Genomic DNA, 21,865 nt, shown 5'->3' on the forward strand with positions numbered 1-21,865 from the left:
GTGCCCTGGGCTCCACACCTTTCTACAAACACGGTCTGTGAATACGGTCATGGCAGTGAAAACAAGATTCCCCTAAGAAAGGAAATGTCACTCTTGACAGCATAATATCTGAAACACGATCTTCCCAAGTCCACACCAATACTTTACACAGAAAATGAAACCCTCGCTGTTTAGTGAGTGGATAATGCAGGCTTCACATGTGTGAGAGCCCCTGCTAGGTGAGAAATTCAAATAGCTGCACTCTAAACTCGAATGAGCTGTATAAAATACAAAAAAATAAGGAACCTAATTGGTAATTAGGAGAAACCATAAAACTGACCGTGCAGTTAATGTGTCCGAAAGCCAGGTGTGAGGTGTGAACGGATACAGAAGTCAGCGTAGGCCACTCTGGGGGTCAGTGAGTCCACAGTCCCCGGGGCCAGCACGCGGCTTTCAGAGGCCGGTTTTGGTTCAGGTACTGGGCCCCGCATCCCCGACGAAGCAGCTATCCCCAGGGAGCGACGAGTGCACCTTCCTTCAGAACCACCTTCCCGCCCTGAAAGCGGGAGCCGTGGGTGAGGCCACGTGAGGACGCAGCCTGCTGTGACAGGACCCGATGCTGCAGCCACGGCTCAGTGAGGGCAGTGGTGGAGAACATGAGAGAATGCAGGTTAACTTATATTGGTGCCTTCAGGCTCTTCGCCAAACGCTCCGCAACGTGCTGACAAACTCGGCTGTCTTAGCCACACAGCTTAAAAAGAAACCTCTGCCTGGCACCAACTCCTTGGGACAGAGGTTTAAAGCACTGGACGCGAACTTGTTGACAGAGGGAGGTGGGGCGATTCCCACCTTCCCTGTGTGCTCTGCATCAGGAACTCTTTCGGTCCCACCCACGACCGCAGCTGAAGGCACCGTCCACAGCCGGGGAGGGCAGAGTAGAAAATCCGGGCGAGTACACACATCGCACTCCGGCCTCTGGTTATTACCTCTGGAACCCTGTGAGGCGGGGATGCCTCAGGGCCCAACGTCATACACAGATAGTGGTGGCCAGTGACTCTGTGTGACCCCCTGGGCCAGCCCTAGGCTCCTGGAGCAGAGCAGATGCTTCACCCAGGACACACTCAGCTGCACCATAGCAGAAGGCCTGAGCCACGCGGGTCCATTTTCCCTCACATAAAACTGCTCTGGGGGGGCCGGGTCCAGGGTACACACCAGGGGTCTCCAGCCTGCTCTGCTCCCGATTTCTAGCTAAGTCATTTTGGGGACATACAATGACTTCTGATCTTTGCTCTCCTACCCAGGGCTTCCAAGCAGGATCTGGATATGTGTTCGTGTGCTCGGGGATGCACTTCCAGTTTGGAATTACACACCAGTCCATGCAGACCACATTTCTATGCTTGAATGATGCCTTTTAATGTCGGACCTTCTGCTTTCGTGTCTCACTCACTTAGTGTGCTCAGATAATTAGGTGATAGAACTACACAAGTACTCTGTGGGAAGAGAGCAGTTTTTTACATTTATATAAATACACATCTCTAAATAAAACCCAACTCACTGCATCTGTGGCCCATCTAAGCCAGGAAACTTGTGAAATCATTGGACTGCACTGGCTGGTCGATTCAATCAGCAACCGGCTGGTTGGGCTTATTTATATTTTTATTTTTCATGGAACTGACCAGGCAATTCAGTCAATAGTTGTCAAAATTGGAGTCCAGAAGAGGCACAGCTGGATTGCCAAAAATTAATTAAAAACCGAGAGGAGGATGAACGGAGCGCAGCTAATTCAGGGGGGCCTTGAAAGGGACGGGAGCACAGATCTCTTCTTTCTTACAGGGGTACGGAGAGGAACTGAGCTGCTGGGAGAGCTGATGGCTTTGGGGTGTCACACCTAAAGCGTGATGCTCCCCCCGGAGGAGGGGCTGCTGGTTCTGGGGCTGCCGCCTGTGGCTCATTGGGACATTCTGCCTGTGGGGTCCAGGAGCTGAATTCTTGTACTTCTTAAAAAAGGGAGATTTATAAAACTAGATAACTGCACTGAGGCCCTCTGTGAGGAGTCTGCTGGATGGCGGGAGGCCAGGGCCATGTCAGAAGCAGGTGCTGGTGCCTGATGGCTGTGAGGGGCCATGGGGCCTTTCAGCCTGTGTTTGCCTCAGTTCTGGGGGTTGCAGGCCCTGTGCTTGGTCGCTGATTTCATTAATCTTGGTCTTCCCAACCTCTGGAGCCTAAACTCCGGCCACCTCCCTGAACCAGCCCTGAGGACAGGATCCATGACTTTTCATTTTTATATTCACCTCTAATTTTATTACAGAAATTGTCACCCAAAGGCCAACAAATATTTGTTGCCTTGCATTAAAATGCCTTGAGAATGAAACCTTGGGTTCGTGTTTGGTTGGTCAAGAACCACACTCCACTCATCGTCTCATCTCCAGAGTCAAACATAGTGCCTTAGGTTAACAAAATACTTATGGAATAAATGTTTAATACTAAAAAATGGGGAAAAAAGCCCAAAGCCTCTTTATATCCAACATAAAATGCTTTTGAAAATCATCCACCCATCCATCCACCATCCATCATCCAGCAGAGATTGACGGAGATCATATTCTGAGCACACACTGTGCTTCATGCTCAAGATGTGAAGATGTCGGAGACAAACAAGGTTCCTACTGGTGGAGCATAGGTGCCCACCTGGAGGAAGTATTAAGGATCATTCACCCAACTTCCCATCTTAGACATGGGGAAACTGAGGCAAGCAGGAGTCGTGACTAGTTCCGAGTTACCAGAGAGCTAACGGTGAGGCCAGGCCTCCTGACAGCTCGTCCACCATTCTGGCCGCGACACCGGGCACTGTCAGACGAGGCTCCAGGTACGGCCACATTAAGATCCATACAGGCCTTTGAATAAAGATCACAGACCTCCGACACCCCCTACGCACACTACTGCATGTCATTAAAATGGTGTTAAGTTTCAGACTCAAAGCTCTGATTTCTCCCTTTATGCCAAGATGAATTTTAATCGAAACATCGAGTTGTTTCTAGAAACGTCTGCAGGTGTCTCCACTTTGCAGGGCCCCCTGAGCAGGTAGTGTGGCTGCTGGGACACCCAGCACGGCCGCTTGACACCCAGGAGATCTTTGAAGGGCCTCAGAGCCTCTGCTGGGGGCGGGGGTGGGGTGCAGAGGCCCTGGCTCCCTGGATTCGGGCCCTCTCACGTTGGGTCAAAGCAAAGTTTACATTTTCCCTTAGTGGACAAGTATGTCATATACCTAGGTGACGGCTCTGTGCTGGATAAACTCAGAAAAGGAATGTGGTGAGAACTGGGAGGGCCATCAGGGCCCTGGCCGCAGGGGCCGAGGACACAGTGAGGCCGTCCGGCTGGCCTCCTCTGGTCCCGAGTCGTGCCATCTGCCAAAAAAAGGCCTCTGGACCACAAGTGCTCTCTTCTCCGACGACCTCACAGTGCATCTCTGACTCTGTGAGGCCCTGCGGTGGATGTGTCACCGTGCACAGCTGGCGCTACAGGATGGGGAGATGGCAGTGTGGCCCGAGCTGGGGGCTCTTCCACTGCAAATGCGTGGGGGTGGCATGCTGTGGAGGGGGGGTTCTCTCCTGGGCCACATGGTGCCCTTGGCTACATACAGATGTCACTGGACACAAAGTGCCCTTAGGAGGAAGCTGGGCTCCCAAGTTAGCTCTGGATTAGGCGCCAGTTTCCCTGTCCTGTCACCTGGAAGACCCAGGTGCTCAGAGCAGTGGGTCTCAAAGTGGGGCCCCCGGCCACAGCATCACGGGAGCTTTCGGAAGAGGGCGTTCTTAGGCTGTGCCTCAGCCCGCCTGAATCGGAGACTCAGGCTGAGCTGGCATCTCGGCTTCCTGTTTCCTCCCTACACCTTCGAGCATAACTGGGCAGGTTTCTACCCCCCCCAGTACTCCTGACTCCCCACTGCTATGGACACCCCATCGCCCCCCCCATATCCCATAGCTCCCAGGCCACACACATGTGCTCACACACAGCACCTGTTCACAGGTTCCCCTGCACACACACTCACAGTGCAGCCACACTCACACACACTGGCTCGTGCACACACAGCCACACTCACTCACACACACTCGTCAATGGAAGAACACGCCAGGAGAGCTGCAGGAAATCCTCCTACAAAGGCCAGAGTCCGTGCAGCAGGAACAGTCACCTGACTGACCCAGCAGACAGCGGCTCTGCCCTCTGTGCTGGAGGGCTACTGATGGGTGTGGACACTGCTCCCCGGGAGCCCCTCACCCCTCAAACAATTGGACGCAGAGGTTCCAGGCCTTCCAGGGGCACTGAGGGAGCTGGTGACGGTTCTCTTCCCACCGGCTTCAGGTATTCATAGCAAAAGATGGGAAAACGCATGTCAGCAATTTCGAATACCCTTGCTCAAGGTCGTACGTCATCTTTCTGATGCGGGGGTGCTAGAGAATTTCAATTCAGATGCAAAGTCAGGGAATAAGTGATTGTAAGTCCTTGTACTGTAGTCTCAGGAGCCGTCACTCCAGACGGCAGGTTACCACAAAGACCGGTCTCCCGGAGACTGCAGCGCGCCTGTTTCTCTGTCGCTTCTTCACGTCCTTCCCCCCACTGCCCTTTCCAATCCTCCTGAATTCCTGCCAGCGTGTCCTGGAGGGGCCCCCATTTTAGGATCTCCGTAGCTCTGGAGAAGAGAATGGCAGTGCGACCCCTGGTGGCTTCTGAGTTCCCAGGAAGGAAGGGCCGCCCTGCTCCACCAGCTTTTCACAGGTCTGGTGGGCTTGCAGCGGAAGCCACCTCTCGGGCGTTTGTGCGGAGGCAGCCCTGCTGAAGCTTCTGCCCCGAAGGCCACTTTCCGCTCCTGACACCTGAACGCGAGTCCCCATGTTCGCCCGACCTGCTCCCGCCTCCCCCGCCCTTTCTCTGACGGAACATCTTGGAGAACCTGACCACAGATGACGCCCAAGTGAGCTCCACGCATGGGGGGCCCCGTTCAGTCTGTAAGTAAACGCCCGTCACGCTGGCATCTCTCAGGTGCCGTGACCGAGGCGAGCGGGACAGAGCCGGCTCCCCAGTGCCTGAGGCCCTGCTCACACGGTGCGCGCCACGCTCGGCGGCAGCAGAAGCTGCTCTGTGGCTGTGTCTAAACCCTGACGCTGTGTCTTGCTGTGGCAGACTATCCTTTTCCTCGAAGGAACAGAGTTGATCCAAGACCCACCCAGCAAATCACCCCAGTCATTACAGGTTCCCTGTGGCGGTCACAGGAGATTCGCTCCACACCAGGCCCTGTCCTGCTGGTCCTCATCCTACTGCTCCTCCTGAGTAGGCCGCTGGGCCCCTCCCTGGACACTCGGAAAGTTCTCGGCAGAAACACGGAAACCTCTGCACGTCAGCAAGTTTCCACCTCCCCGAAAAGAAACCTGGATCACAGGTTCCTCAGCAGTAGCTTCGGTCCTGGCAAAGGGACCCTCCCCGGAGCTCACAGAGCAACGGCCCAACCTGGACAAAACACAGGGTGAGATCCGACTCAAATTCCGGCTGCTCTCCCTTTGTGAGGAAGCAAGAAAGTCTCCTAACATCTCAAGGGATAGGGGGCTGGGAAGAAAAGCAAATTTAGGAAGTGCGATGGTTAATTTTATATGTCAACTTGACGACTCAGGGATGCCCGAATGGTTGGGAAAACGTTATTTCTGGGTGTGTCTGAGCATGTTTCCCAGAGGTTAGACTTTGAGTGAGTGGACTAAGAGCATCTCCTCCCCAGGTGGGTGAGCTGCACGCGTGGGGACGGTCCGAACAGAACAGAAAGGTGGGGAAGGGGGCGCTGGCTCTGCTGGGGAGGGGACGCACGTCCACCTTCCCCTGTTCTGGTAGGGTGCTCCTGCTGCTCGGTCTTCGGACTTGGGTTGGGATGGATGCCGCTGGCCCCAGGCCTCCGGGTGACAGAGAGCACCCTGTGGCCTTCAGCCCCCGTGCTCACCATGAATCCTTTTCTGTACGTGTCTGCCCTGCTGGTGTGTTTCTCTCGGGAACGCTGCCCAACACGGAAGGACTGAGATGGCCAGCAGAGCACCTGGTGGCTGAGACGGGGTTAGCTCGCTCTTTACGTGCCACATGTCCTGGACTAGAGCCACACAGCGGGCGGAGGGGGGGCAGAGGTGGCACCGGCCCCTCATTTGAGGAGAGGCTGGGGGTGGAAGGGACAGGGGCCTAAGGAGCACCTGTGTTAGGTGTTCCAGGGAGGGGGGCCTTGTCAGGAGAACAACCCAGGACAGCTGTCAGGGCGAATGCCTGAGGGGCGGTGTCTGCACAGGTGTGTGTGTGAGCCCCCAGGGACACCGGAGGAGGGTAGTGGCCGAGGGGCACGCACCAAACTTGACTTCTAGGAGGAATGCTTTCTCCTGAAAGACTCCCTAATGCTTCATCCACACAGGAAGCGATATGTCACGTAACACTGTCCACATATGAACCTCAGGGGCACCTGAGCAGGCCTGTCTCCCGCGTTCTTTCTCTCAACACGTCCCCCATGCTACGTTGAGCAGTGACATGTCTCTGGACCCAACATCCAAAGGGAGGTCTTAATGGTGCAAAGAAGGTGGACGGAGGGAAGGGGCCATGGCTGTGGTAGGCCTCCCAGCCAGACGCCAGGGACATACGAGGAGCGTGGAACCAATGTGTGGAAATAAAGCTGTCCCAGGTTCTTCCCATTTGTCTGCTCTTCAGTCTTTCAACCCGTCACTGAGGGAGTTGGAAAAGGAGATTTCTACCCAGAAACCGTGGTATTTAGAGGCTCATTTTCCATGTGCTTTTCCGAAATAATCAGACTATCCCATAATGAGCTCTATTGAGTCAGGGGGTAAAAGTGAATATTCAACGAGGTCATAATATAAATATCCTGCTCTTTAACATAACTAATGGTGAACTAAAGGAAACCTTGCTTAGGGAGCTAGGAGGCCCTTGGAATCCAACGAGGCCACGGCTTGGTTCTGACCTGAGCAAGCAGGAGGGCTGCCCTTGGTTGCTGTGGAGGCTGAAACAAGCAGACCTTGTTTGTGCCATCTAGGAATCTGCGGCCATAGCCAGAGGGGGTTCTGCTTCACTGGGCGGCCTGGTACCTGAGCACTGAGGGGTTTCTTAGTGACCGGAACAGGCGTAAATGCTGGAGACAGTGCTGTGATGGGCCAGAGACACCAGTGGGCACCACCTGCACCATGTTTGCTAACGACAAGCTGCAGAATTCAGTGTTTTCAAATGCCTGTTAATGTGTAGGGAAAAGTACAGCCTTCAGGAAGATGGCGGGGATGGACGGACAGACACATACACACACAGAGCTACACCCTGCTGTTACCATCTTTTCTTTTTAAAATCATACATATTTCATTAAGCTTCATGTAGAGTGTCTTCTGATTTATGGTAATTGTCAACAAAAGCAAAAACAGACAGTTTTAACCCTGCAGTAGCTAGGAGTTAACTGGCATAAAATTATGTTTTTTCCCTTAAAAAAGGGAAGGAGGGCCCCAAACACTCCAGCATATTAACCAGTTAGGACACAGAGCTAAGTGAGACGTTGACGCCCACAAGTGTGGTGGCTGCTGTCTGGAGCGGCATATGCCAGAGCGCCACCGGCTGCTGGACACCCCACCCGTGATCCTGGAGTGCTCCTGGCCTGGAGGACCCACTGAGACTCATTTCCATATCAAACCCAATTTAGATGAAGCGCTTTGGTTAAAAAAAAAAAGCCAGCCCATCAATAGCCCCTTGATCAGATTCTCATCTCCTGAGCAGACAAATATGAATATTTATGACCACGAATGCAGACTCTCCTTTTTCCATCACTCTGATCTTGAATATTATCCACTGCTAATTTTTATGAAAATTTGGGCAACATAATGTTTTCACATAAACTGACAGTTCTTGAGATAATCCCATTATTGTCTGGTTGAAAACGCCAGCTTCCACTTATTCATGTGTTAACGAGGGATTAAATATTGTTTTTCATCCCCATAATCTAAGATGGACAGGAAATTAAAAATTGAACGTTGCATGTTAGCAGGGCTTTGAGGACCGGAATTTGTGTGCATTCACTTAGAGAGACCTGTAAATTAGCAGTTTAACGATGAGGCCCCTTACGTTGTGGCGGAAGGCAGCATCCCAGATCAGCACTGACATTTCCGAAATAAATTCCTCAGTCCACCTATGACACACCAAATGGAGAGACTTCCACCAGTACGACAGCCACCAAAAACTGGCAACCCTTTGCCAAAAGAAGTAAGATTTCAACACAATTCATATTGTTTCAATGTCAAGAATTATTGTTCTGGGATCCGCACGCTCGAGGGGGGTGTCTGCATCGCGCCCTGGGCATCACATCCCATTGGAGGAGGGAAGACCGGACACACGTCCCCTGTACAACAGCCAAGGGGGGCTTGGCCAGCGGCAAACAGCCCACCCTCCCCTGCTCCTTGGATGGCCGGGTCTTTCGACCTGAACACCATCAGTGGTGATGCACTGAGTGTAATCTTTACTGCTTTGGCTGGGTGCCCCAGATCAAACAATGGATTTGATGAGGTTTTTGGACAAAACTATCCCATTATGCTTCTAAAAATACGGACCAACTTTTATTTTTTATCTCCGATTGGCTTGGTAGAATTTTTCGCTTTTCCATTTATCGTTTGACGGGGCACAGGAACATAGCATGTATGTATTTCTTAGAGGCTGGCTGGTCCAGACACTGGCTTCTGGAACCAATATATGAAAGGAACCCTAAGTTTAATGAGGCACTAACAGGGCAGATCTGACTGCGGTCAGTGTTGAGGGCTGAGCTGCGTCCCCCCAAATCCACATGTTGGAGTCCTCGCCCCCGGACCTGGAGGGCCACTGTATTTGGAGAAAGGCCTTCAAAGCTGTGATTAACTTAAAATGGAGTCCTGAGAATGGGCCCTAATCCAATGACTGGCGTCCTTATATGAGGACACAGACACACACAGAGGGACGACCCGTGAGGACATGGGGAGGAGACGGCGTATACATGCCCAGGACAGAGGCCTCATGGGGAACCAGCCCTGGGAAACCTGGATCTGGGACTCCCAGCCCCCAGGACAGTGAGAGAATAGGAAATACGTATTTAAGTCATTTGGTCTAGGGTCCCTGTTGAGGCGGTTCTAGGAAACTAAAGTAGTCGGCACAGGAACAAGCCCTACTATATGTCAGACACCCAGTGTCAGTCCTTTTCTGCGATTACAGGGCTGTGCCCCTACTGTATACAGAGCACAGCACTGGGTACTTTTAGTGATTAATTCCTAGTGCTTGTCTTATCTTACTGTAAAGTTATAGTAAACTTAGTATAGTAAAGTTATTTTACTATAACTTTTATTATAAAGCTATAGTAAAATAAGACCAGGTCTTATATGATACCGGGTATAATATAATATAATGTAATATAATATAATACTGGGTATAATATAATACCTGGTCTTATATTAAGTTTTGCTCCAAAAGCATTAGAGCTGATTGTCTGGCTAGGTCTTACTTTTGGAGAAACACGGTATCCACCTCCTGGTTTTGCTGTGGTCCTGCAATTAGGGAGATGTGACCGTGGGGAGAGGCTGGGCAAAGTGCACACTGGACATCTCTGTACTCTGTTTACAACTTCCTGTGGTTCAATAATGATTTCAAAATAAAAAGTTAAAAAATGGTATTGAAGAAACTTTTCGAGAAGAGAACTTGCCAATGGTCCGAGGATTGCATCCTAGGGCTGCCCTCACGTCTACCCACGGGTTCTACCTCACTGTCTGCGCACAAATGGTTTACGTGGCCGCCTGCAAGTTCACAGTTCTCACAATTTGGACTGACATCACTGAAATGTGACATCACTGACCGTGGGAATGTGATTCGCTACCTTCCTGGGGCTTAGATGCAGGTCAGTTTGGGTTTTCCACTAAGCTGTGTGTTTTCATTTTCGGACCTGCTGAAAGGTCCTCTTGAGACACATTTCTGGGAGTGTGACTACTGAGCTGGGAAGGTTCATTTTAAAGCTCTGGATGCCACTGTCACCTGCTTTCTAGAAGCTTGAGTATATAAGTTTTAGCACATTTGACCTTCAGTGAATAAACCAAAAGTGTGGCCATAAGAGGCCTCCGTGGTCACTCGCAAGGCTGAGACCTCAGGTTGGTCTCCAGGACATTCCTAGCGCACCCTCCTCCTAAGCTATGTGGGCTGCTGACCTGTCGCCCCACCTGCAGTGGGGCTTCCTGCCTCCCCACAGACCTATTGTGGCCAAGAGCCTCTGTGCTGCCCCGTCACCCCCTGGCACAGCCATGACAGCATGTCTTCCAGCCGAGCGCCTCATCACCAACCGGTAAATATTTCCTCTGCATGAGGACGGAGGGCCTGTTCCATCCATGACACACAAAGTGACACCTTCCCCTCAGCCTGACCGTCAGACGGGGCTCGCTCCCACCATTCTTCTTTGGGGTAAGTTTAGTCTGGTGGTTTCTTCCCACTGGGCAAAGCTCCCTCCACACCAAGTCGTCTCCTGGGTCTACCTAAGATCTACTGAAGAGTGTCTCAGGAATCGGGCGTACGCGCACCTCCTCCCAGCACCCAGGGACCCGGGGCACAGCCATGCGCAGCCGGGCCTGCCTATGTTCCTGCCCACTGACTCGGCCTGCGTCTGCATCAAGGCCCCAGGTCCTCTTAGCAAAGCCCTAAACAATGGGGCTTGGTTCTGATGACAGCTAAGGTCATGGCTCCTCTTTGAACACACGGGAATGATCAAGGGCACTGGGAGGAAAATACCCGTTACATATACAACACCCGTTATATATCTGTATCATACCCACACGGTGTCCATGGCAACAACTGCCATGTCCCGCCCCCCCTGCCTCCAACACACACATATGACGAATTCACTCTAACTGGAGGGGCAGCAGCTCGATCCTAGACGCACTTGGGTGGGGGGCTCAACACTGTTTTACCCACAGAATCCCTTTTCTGAGCAAAGTCTCACCCAGGAGCCCGACAGGAGACAGAGGCGTGGACAAGCGCTGCCCGCATGTGGATGGCGTGTGAGCTGCGGTCCACGCCTCCCGGCCGCAGGCAAGGGAAATGCGCAAATCCCTCAGGGTTCTTTGAAGAAGTTCCTGAAAGCCACGGCTAACATTATACCACACTAGTGATGGGGTTCAGGACACGCGACCCTGAAGTGCGACGCCTTGACACAGTGACTGTCTCAGGCTGAGGAGTTTGAGAAGATGCCAGAAGCAGAGGGGTCTCTGAGCTCCCAGCTCTCCCTGGAGCAGGTCAGAAGGACCCTCGTGTGAGAGCTGCCCTCCCCGTGCCGGAGGGAAGCGGTGCCTTCATCTCCCAAGAGGAGTCCCAGGCCACAGGCCTGGCTGAGTTTCCCCGTCCCCACACTCTGTTCTATTCCCCACGCCCACCCACTCCACCCAAAACCAGCAAAAACACTCAGGTTTGTTTCTTCAGTCATCACTTCCTTACCAAGCCTCCCACGTCGTGTGAAACTCAGAAGAAATCTGTGTGCTTTTCTCCTGTTAATCTGTCTTGGTTAGTTTAATTCTCAGACCCAGCCAGGGACCCTGTGAGGGTCCAGAAAAACTTTCTCCTTCCTACACTAGATAGAAAGAGAGATTCCCTTTGTCAGCATCTGGGCAGACGGCCATCTCCCTTCTGGCTGATTCTCCCAGTGATGGAAAGCTCTTTCCCACCCACGGCAGCCGGTCTGTGGCGGGACGATGGCTCTGGTCTGAACCAGGACGCCGTGTCGTGAAATGGAAGCCTTACAAATCCTCCCGACCACTGTTTCGGAGCTCACGGGGCACCCACTCTTTCCTACTAAAATGCTGGGCAGGCTAATCTCACAGCTTTATGTTTATCACAATATTAAGAAATTAGAACACGGGCTGCGGGTTGGCTCAGTGGTTAGAGCGCCGTGCTCATAACACCAAGGTCGCCAGTGCGATTCCCACAGGGGCCAGTGAGCTGCGCCCGGCACAGCTAAGATTGTGAACACCCTGACTTGGACCTGATGGGTCCTGGAAAACACACTGTTCCCCAATAAAATTTATATAAAAAAAAGAAATTCAAACGTGATTCCTTTTCGTCAGATGCACTTATAGAAGCTACACGCATGGACCTGCCCCCTGGTGACAGTCACCCAGATTATTTTTCTTCTAAATACTTCTTTGTAATATTTTAATTTTCCTTTGGAAGAAGCATGACTTTGTTAATTTGGAAAAACCATGAACACTCTGAAGATATCAGGAATTAGATTTTGAAATACATCAAAATATCACCAATCTATTAGGAATGTGTGCATGTACCATAATCTGTTCATTTCCTTTCAATTTTGTTTTGAGATCTTTCCATTTGGCTTAAAAGGTTTTAATTCCGCTATCTGTCATCACGTGCATGAGTCACAAGCACCAGCGAGGAATTCTGTAAACGCTGTTAGATTCCTAGTAATCAGATTCTGCTTTCCGTTCCAGAGTCAGGAATTAGCAGAGATGTTCATGGCAAATGCATTTCCAAAAACATCAGAAGCATCAAAATCAGGCCAATAAAGCACAAGGCAGTTAAAATTAGAAAAAGAGATACTGTTAGGTTTTGAAAAACGTCTCAACTTGCCCGTCTTGCTCCTATTTTCAGGACCCAGAACCCGCCCGAGTAACCACGGCCCTTCCCTCTGTCAGCGCGGCTGGGGCTGCAGGGTCCTCAGGGGAAGGCTGATCTGGGTGTGGGCTCCTGGCTCAAGAGCCCCTGGACAGTGGCCTCGGTCAGCTCCAGAGGGGTGACAAACACTGTCTTCTGAAGAGGGAAACTGCTGCATGGAAAGGACAGCAGAGTGGGCCCAGAAACATCAGGCAGCTGCGAAGGACGGGAGGCAGCTTGGGGGGCTCCAGGCAGGCGGGTGAAATACATGGTCGGTGGCGGTGCTTTTCTGCCCCTAGGGACGCTGAGGTCACGAAGGCACCAGAGAGGACATACCTCAGACAGACAAAACACCTTGGAGCTGGTGCTGTGGGCCAGGTGTGCTCTGCCCTCGCCCTCCGCCCGGAGCCCCTGCCCCACAGGAAGCCTCTCACCCACGCCCGCTGCCCACGCACAAGAAGGGCCGACACCCAAAGTGGGCAGGGGTCTATTCCTTCAAGAGTTTAAACAGTCATTTTGACAAATACCTAACTGCAGTTCCGATTTCCATGAGGTGGGTCAATTCAGTCCCTGGACAGCGCTTCTCCACTGACAGCTGTCAGTCAGATGTCATTTCCACTATGACACGGGAAACTTGGGGGCAGAAACAGGTTGTAGTTGGGGAGACAGAGTCCTGCTGAGCCCACTGAGAGTGCAGGGAACAGGCCAGGGCTGCAGGAACAAATTGGGGGCCACCATCACACAGATCAGACAGAAAAGCAGGGCTGGAGAGCCCTCGGGGACCCGGGACAGAGGAGTGGGGAGGGGCCATGCCGCGGGGCGTGCAGGGCGCTGGGCCCCACAGTGAGGAACTGGCAGAGCCGGGCAGGGGCCTCCCCGCACAGTCAGGCTTTCCGAAAGGAGGTTGGGCTGGAAAGCTGCCAAGAGGACAGGAATCACTGTCCAGAAAAGTGCCCACTAGTCTGCAGACTGTGAGGTCACCGACGATCAGTAATTGTTTCTGTGGAGATGATGTCCTGATGGCCAGAAGGAGCAAAGGTGGGGGAACACTGGATACAGGGGACGGGAACACACTTTGGAGAGTGCTATCTTGAAGAGAAACAGAAACGTGAGGAGGACAGTGTGGTGAGGGACTGACTGTCAGGGAGCTTCCCAGTTTAAACGGGTGGGAAGCACACGGACAAAGGTGCGTGTGGATAGAAGCTGGTGAGGGAGCAGACTGGTGACGTGGGACGGAGGGCACGGCGGCAGGAGGTCAGTGGGGCGAGGAGGCGGCCCAGACGTGGTCCACTGGGGTGGGGGGACTGGACAGAGTGTGGGTGTGTTTGTGCGTGCACACATGTGGAGGTGGTCACGTGTGCATGTGTGCGTGCACACAAGTGTAGGTGGTCACGTCTGTGTGCATGTGTGCGTGCATACAAGTGTAGGTGGTCACGTCTGTGTGCATGTGTGCGTGCACACAGTGTAGGTGGTCACGTGTGCATGTGCGTGCACACACGAGGTGGTCACGTGTGCATGTGTGTGTGCATACAAGTGTAAGTGGTCACGTCTGTGTGCATGTGTGCGTGCACACAAGTGGAGGTGGTCACGTGTGCATGTGTGTGTGCATACAAGTGTAAGTGGTCACGTCTGTGTGCATGTGTGCGTGCACACAAGTGGAGGTGGTCACGTGTGCATGTGTGTGTGCATACAAGTGTAAGTGGTCACGTCTGTGTGCATGTGTGCGTGCACACAAGTGGAGGTGGTCACGTGTGCATGTGTGCGTGCACACAAGTGGAGGTGGTCACGTGTGCATGTGTGCGTGCACACAAGTGGAGGTGGTCACGTGTGCATGTGTGCGTGCACACAAGTGGAGGTGGTCACGTGTGCATGTGTGCGTGCACACAAGTGTAGGTGGTCACGTCTGTGTGCATGTGTGCGTGCACACAAGTGGAGGTGGTCACGTGTGCATGTGTGCGTGCACACAAGTGGAGGTGGTCACGTGTGCATGTGTGCGGTCACACAAGTGGAGGTGGTCACGTGTGCATGTGTGTGTGCACACAAGTGGAGGTGGTCACGTCTGTGTGCATGTGTGTGCACACAAGTGTAGGTGGTCATGTGGTCATGTGTGCGTGCACACAAGTGTAGGTGGTCACGTGTGTGCATGTGCGTGCACACAAGTGTAGGTGGTCACGTGTGCATGTGTGCGTGCACACAAGTGGAGGTGGTCATGTGTGCATGTGTGCGTGCACACAAGTGGAGGTGGTCACGTCTGTGTGCATGTGTGTGCACACAAGTGTAGGTGGTCATGTGCATGTGTGCGTGCACACAAGTGGAGGTGGTCACGTCTGTGTGCATGTGTGTGTGCACACAAGTGGAGGTGGTCACGTGTGCATGTGCGTGCACACAAGTGTAGGTGGTCACATGTGTGTGTGTGTGTGTGAGCCTGCACACATGAGCACATGGTAGGGTGGTTGCCGGAATGAGGGAAGAGCACCCTGTAGCAGCCGTTTAGCATCACGGGAGCGTGAAAACCCTCTGGGTGGGGCTCTGGCAGCACTGAGTCTCCCTGTGAGATCTGTGGTTGTGGATTTCTAGTGAGGAGGTGAGGGCCAAGTCAGTAAGACACTGTCCCCAGACACTGTCCCCAGACACTGTCCCCGCGACCCAGAGAGCAAAGCCTTGAGGGGAGGAAGAGGAAGGTAAACACCTGCATCACAACATGGAAACACCCGCTGGACAGATGACGCAAAGAGGCTGAGCGGCTCAGGGGGCAGGCCCCAGAGCCGTGGGCTGCGGTCAGAGCAGGACAGATGGAGGCAGAGGAGGCTTCAGAACACATGGGCGCCAGCAGCAAGTGTCGCGTGTGGAGAACTAGGCTAGACAGGAGGTGAGGACGGAGGACTGAGGGACGGCGGCTGGGACGTGTGTCTGTAAGTGGACTTGATGTGAAGGCCCCTGGTGACCAGAGGGCTGCCCACCCCCCACAGTTACCAGGGATGGTCACGGCAGCACCCTGCGCTAAGAGCAAATGATGAGCCCTATTCCCCAGGGGGCATCCAGCTTTCTGTGGGACAGCAGCTCCACAGTGCACAAGCCTGTGTTTTGTTTGCTGCTGTAGTCCCTCCCCTTAGACCAGGGCCTGGCACACAGTAGGCGCTCAACGAATGTAACTGACTGACTGAACAAATGAACAGTGCACTGAGCTGAGCCAGGGCTCTCGCACGATATACACACAGAAATACCAAATGAAATACATCCACTTAAAGCGTATAAAGCTAAGAGCAAAGGAAGGAAGGGAACTTCCAGATTCCAGAATGAAAAGAGAAGCCCCAGGATCCAATATATGGTGATGGAGGGAGAACTGACTCTGGTTGGTGAACACACCATGGGATTTATAGATGATGTAATACTGAATTGTACACTGAAATCTATGTAACTTTACTAACCGTTGTCACCTCAATAAACTAATTAAAAAAGAAAGAAAGGAGAACCCCCAACCGGGACATAATGGGGGCTGCTGCTACAACTACTCCCAGACACCTGCACCTTCACAGGTCTGAGGCTGGGGCCTGGGTTGGGGCTGTGGCCACACGGGGTTGTGTCCACCCGGCCTTGCGGCTGCAGGTGTGGAAAGGCTGCGCCGGAGAACACACATACAGCCTAGCACCTTGGACAGCGGCCTCTCCTGCCTGCCAACCAGCATCAAGCCACCTGCGAGCTGGGGACAGGCCAACACCCAGACCTGCACCGCCAGCCGGGCCGCGATCTTACCGTCTGAGGGGGCAGATCCCCAGCTGACACACAAGTGGGTCCTGGGACAGGTAGGTCCCCATGGAAGTAGCGGGGAGCATGCAGCTCTTACACAGACCGCCCCTCCTCGCAGTGTAACTGCCCGCCCAAGGTGAGCACACAACACCCGGCACAAGCCACCCCGGAAAACACGTCCACAGGGGGAGCTGGCAGCTGTCACGGAAAGGAGCTTTAACCCGACAACACAAGAGAGCAAAGGAGGGTGGGTAAGACCATAACACGAGTCAGAGAATGTAGCCAACACTGGGCGCTGTCGCAGCTGAGCGCGGAGAGGAAGTGCCACAGCATGGCCCTGAGACAAGCGGGGACCTGGGGAGTGTCTGCAGACACAGGAGAGCAGCAAGGCCCACGCCTGTGTGAAGGGACCCATGGCCCTGTCAGACATGACACATCTATGATCCTAGCACATTGTCACCATACCCCGGGGGGTGGCACTGCGGCCACCCCCGCTGAGGGCAGAGGAAACCGGGTGGTGGTGAGAATGGAGCTGCTCGGGGACGATCACCACTGCAGATGAGAGATGACAGCCTCGCAGAGCTGAGGAAGGAACAGACTGAAGGGGCACATCACGCACTGAGGGTCTGACACACGCGGAGTCACAGAGGTCGGAGGTGCCTGAGCTTGTCCCTGAGGGCATGGCGGTGACACGGGGAGGGCAAGGAGTAGGGTCACAACTTCCCGACCTCCTGCTTCTCCCGGGGGGAAGAGCAGTGGCTCCTCAACAGGCCACAGAGAGAAGTCTGTTGTGCAGGCTCAGGATTTCCTGATGACAACGTCTGTGCTCCTGAAGCCGAAGAAGCAAGCTTGGTGGGGACATGTGATAGCCCTGCTTGGCCAGGAGCCAGTCAGCAGGCTGGACCCATGGCCAGGTCCTCACTCCGTGCCCTGAGGCAGCAGGCGCCACGCTGGGCGTCTCCCAAAGCAACGCTGGGGGTCCCTGTCACCCACGAGTCCTTCTGCACACACAGCCTGTGGCACTTCCATAGGCACATGTCCCAAGCCCTGGTGTGGCCCAAACACCGTCCATGAGGGACAGGAAGCACAGACCAGAGCCACATGCCTGGCTCTGGCCACGTCCCCTGCCTTTGCTCCCAATCACTGGCCACCAACACTCCTGCCATGGGAACAACCCGCCATTCAGGATGCCGCCCGATGAGGCTGAGAAGGGGCCTGGGGCGCGAGTTCCCGGCTGCACCGAAACAGGCAGCCCAAGCCCCTTCCCTCTTGGACTTTCATCCGCTGGCCACTGGTCAGTGCACCGTCCACGGGTACAGACGGTCCTGGGATGCCCACTGTCCTTAGCCTCATTGGCTGATAAAGTTACAGCCTGGTACGCGGGGAAACCCGCCTGAGCCACCAGGCAGCGAGGAAAACCAAGAATATGTGTCTTCCATCCTCTCGGAGCATTTTCTGACAGGCTCCTGTCATAGCAGTGGTGCCCTGTCCTGCCCGCTGCCTGCCATGTCGCAGGGACCAAGTGTCTTCAGGCACGGCCGGCTGCCTGCAGGCCTGTCCTTACTCGACGCCCTCGGTCAGCCCAGGAGCCTCTGCTCTGAGCAACAACCCGTGAAAGAAAGACTCTTGTTCCAGGAGCCAGGACGCAGGACGGCTACGGCGGAGGTGCCCCAGAGAAGGCGGTGCTGCCTAAGCGGCTCTGAGGAGCACAGCTGTGCTAGGAGCAAGGCGCCCCCACGGAGCTGCCTCAGTGCCGAGCGTCGGCCATGGTGAGGCCCTGATGTCCACGTGGCAAGTGCGACAGCGCAGGCTGCCCGGCCCACGCTTACGAGTGGCCACGAACGGTCCTGAGAGGACACAGGCCCCTGGCCAGTGGACAAGGCATCAACCACCCGAGGTCGGGAAAGCTGGGTTTCTAGGAGGTGATGCCAGTGGGTGGACTGCTGACCGAGTCCCTCTTTCTGTCACCAACATGGCAATGTCTGGGCGTGACTGCTGTCCGCCACACTTTAAATTACATCATGGAGACATTCATGCTCGTCTGCTGCCTGCCCCCAGCATGCCTAGGCAATGAAGATAAAAGTGCAGCCGCCCCGCCCTCCCAACCCCTACACGAAAGGATAATTTCCTTTGCTTGCTCATGTCCACAAATTTAACAGCCACAAAACACCAAAGAAGCAAGTACGTGTTTTCTGAAGGTTTCAACAGGTTTCTCACGGATGACTGATTTTCCCCAGGAAGACACCAATTCTGATTTTAAAAGCAACCAGAAACTGAAATTACCCCGGCACCGGATCAGCATTCCGGCCAATGGGAGCACAAGCCTGCACTGACCAGCTACCCCCCCCCCCGGTCAGCATGACCCTGGTAGGACTGACCACACTCGGCAGGCCCACTGGGCCGCGCTCGCCCGGCCTCCACGCGGGACCAGACCGACGCCAGGACGCACCGACGGTCTCAGAGGGCAGCCCTCTGTTACTCACCGATCCGACTCTGGCTTGAAGAATTTTCAGTCCCGACAATCTTTCCAGTTTGTCCTTGTTGTCGACTGTTAGGAAAAATGAAGAAGCACAAGGGTGAGCTCGGGGAGGAAATCAGCACACCCTGCTTTGGGAAAACTCAGTGGATTCACTGCTGGTCCTGCCTCCTTAGAGCGTGGGGGTGTGAGCAGGCCTGGGGGGCGCCCGAGCGTGAGGCCTGTCCTGCTTGGGAGCTGAGGTCCCTGAGCCAGCACCCCTCAGCCTCATCTAGAAAACGTCATTCTGGGATACGTACAGAACTGTTGGATGAGACATTGTAGGTGGTCATGCTCTGCAAATGACCATCTTATTTCAGAATATGATGCTTATTATTAATAAAACCAGTGGGAAACACACCGTCTTAACGAGTCCGTGATCACGGAAGACCCACCCAATGCACACGGAATGCATACATTCACCCCATTCGTGCTGGTTGCTGCTCCTTCGCATTCGTGGCCTGACAGAAAATATTCTCTCACGATTTAGCCCCAGAAAGAGCCTCACCCGAGTTTGCTTCTTACTTAGGGAGAGGAAGACTTTCAGAGAATGAGGAGCCATCTACATCAGACCAAGAGAAATGACCTCCGGAAGCAACAAGCAAATGTTCCTGGACACCCATCGTCCCAGAGCTAACACTGCAAAGCACCCGCCCCCACGCTGTCGGGGGCAAGTTGTGACACAAAGCAATTGACCTTGGCTTCCGGTTCTGTACCAATGTTCTTGTCCTGTTGGAAATGAAACCCAGAAAAAAATGGCTTTTTATTGCAAGCCCCAAGAGTGAAGGGTGCATTGCAATTGTGATGGGAGCAGACGGAGCGAGTGAGAAAACGCAGCTGCTTCCTCCTCTCGCTGTGATACACACGCCACACCAATCGTGGGTGGCAGAACGACCTTGGGAGGGGACAGTGAGAGCCTGTCCTCTCCATCTTTGGGGCCTTTCCTTGTCTAATGACAAGCGAACGTTATTTTTGACACCTGTGAAATCATCCGGCTACAGAACCTCAGAATCTCAGCGACTTAGGGTTTTGGGGTGCAAGGGGGGGCCAGGCAGGGGAAGTGGCCCACATGGAGCCTTGAATGGGAGACAGTAAGAGATAGTGCCCAAAGCAACTGCTTTTAACCCTCTGTGAGTAAAGGAAACAATTTACTGAACAGCAGGCTGCTTTGGGGACAGTTGAGAACTCTAACAGGCTGAGGGACACAAAGCACACAACAATGGAATCTGAAAAGACGCCATTATTGCTCCACAGCAGTGACAGTATTTCAGGTTCAGGAATGAAACGCCATCCCTACAGTAATGCAGACAATGCAGCCCAGGGCCCACCTGACCCGCAGTGTGAGGGCAGCAGGACGACACTTAAGGGGACAGCACGGCCCTGCTTGCGCCCCAGCAAGACCGTACCCACAAAGCAGGTGCTGGCCCAGTGACGCCGGCAGGCGACGCTCGCTGCACGCGTCCACATCCACACTGCAGGAGGCCACTCGCTGCCACTCTGCCTACACACCTTCCGGTCCCCCGTTCGCAGGGTGAGCCCAGCAGAGCTTCCAGGCCCTTCCCTGCGTGTCTCACAGACCCACGCATGGCCCTGCCGGCCAGGCCCCAGGTCCAGGCTGGTCTCCCTGCCCCAGACCTTCAGGCAGGTCCTGTCCGCTGACAGACATACCCACCGACCTTCTCAGCGCAGTGAAAACGTGCTCATCTTCCAGGCAGCCCAAGCACCCTGCCTCAGTTTCCCCTTATGAAAACTGCCTCACATTGCGAGAGGCTGACGGTTGTGTGGGAGCCTGCGTGTGCTGTGCCATGTACAGGGCCTGGCACATGGCAGTGGTCAATCAATGGTTTTGACTGGACCCATAAGGCAGCCAGCCCGCGTTCCTGTCAGAGAAAGATAATGTCCGTTTGCGCGTCGCTCTAAAACGCCATGCTGCTGACTGGTCAGGGCTCTGCCTGCCTTTCAGAGGCCGAGTCTCAGCGAGAGTCCCTCCGTGACCTCGCTCAGTCCCTCGGCTTACGGGCTTCTTCATCGGGCAGAGCCCACGTGGAGGCCGCCCATCTCAGAGCTCTCTCTTCCCTCCGCATCCGCAGACGCTGTTCCCCTTTCTTCAGCCTCGTCCGCTCCTCCCACTGCCCCTCACCTGGCACTTTCTATAACGTGTCTCCGGGACCCTTCGAACTAGAAAATACAGGGTGGAGTCTAGTGATGTCTATTTCTTAAAGCCTTGCTTCCATCTCTCATCACCAGCAACTTGGTGGGATTAGCCAATTGACACATGGCTGAATGAAAGAATTATCCTGCCTCCCATTCATTCATTCACTCACTCACTCACTTACTCAGCACACTCGTGTGTCAGGCGCGGGACTGGGCGATGGCGGCCACAAGCCTTGGCTGAGCTGACATCGAACGGAGGGGGCATGGGGGCAGCCGAGTCTGTCTGATGAGGGCAGTGAGGGGAACACACAGAACATTGCATGAAGCCCATTTTCATCTTCATGGGAGACAAACAGGGTTTCCAAACACACAAAAAAGCCCTTTAAAATTAAATCCACTAGATGAAGGATATGCAAATTACCTAGAGAAGCAGAAACCTACAATGTTCTCAAAATTCTGCAGTAGTCCATTTAATTAGGATTTTAATTTATCAGAATAATTCTTTGCACTTGACAATTTATGCAGCATTCCATATAATTAAGCACGTAGCTACACTGGAACGATTCTGCCTCTCTCTTTAGCCCCATTATTTTACCATGAAAAGATGTGCAGAAGTCTCCTCTGTGATCTAAATTTCAACGGGGACAACTTAATGGCCAAGCTGCACAGGAAGCGGGGGACAGAGCAGAGCGGCGAGAGGCGGCTGCGGGCACTGCCTCGCCCCTGACCATCAGTCAGCTACGGCCTGTAAGGCGGAGCCCGGCTCTCACGCTCCTGGGGCACAGATCTGTGTCTGTACGTGTT

The 21,865-nt window shown here is 53.8% G+C and overlaps 1 protein-coding gene across 5 annotated transcripts in view; it reads right to left on the reverse strand.

Annotated features, from left to right (window-relative positions):
• The window catches only part of PTPRN2 (protein tyrosine phosphatase receptor type N2), a 406,465-nt gene that overhangs the window by 123,363 nt on the left and 261,237 nt on the right, over nucleotides 1–21,865 (reverse strand). For all 5 annotated transcript variants that reach the window (XM_081038718.1, XM_081038717.1, XM_081038716.1 and 2 more), the window contains one exon: nucleotides 18,876–18,940. In XM_081038718.1, coding sequence (XP_080894844.1) covers nucleotides 18,876–18,940 — 65 coding nt within the window. The remainder of the gene's footprint in view (nucleotides 1–18,875; nucleotides 18,941–21,865) is intronic.

Source organism: Rhinolophus hipposideros (genome assembly GCF_964194185.1).
Source record: "Rhinolophus hipposideros genome assembly, chromosome: 25".
Lineage (NCBI taxonomy): Eukaryota > Metazoa > Chordata > Mammalia > Chiroptera > Rhinolophidae > Rhinolophus > Rhinolophus hipposideros.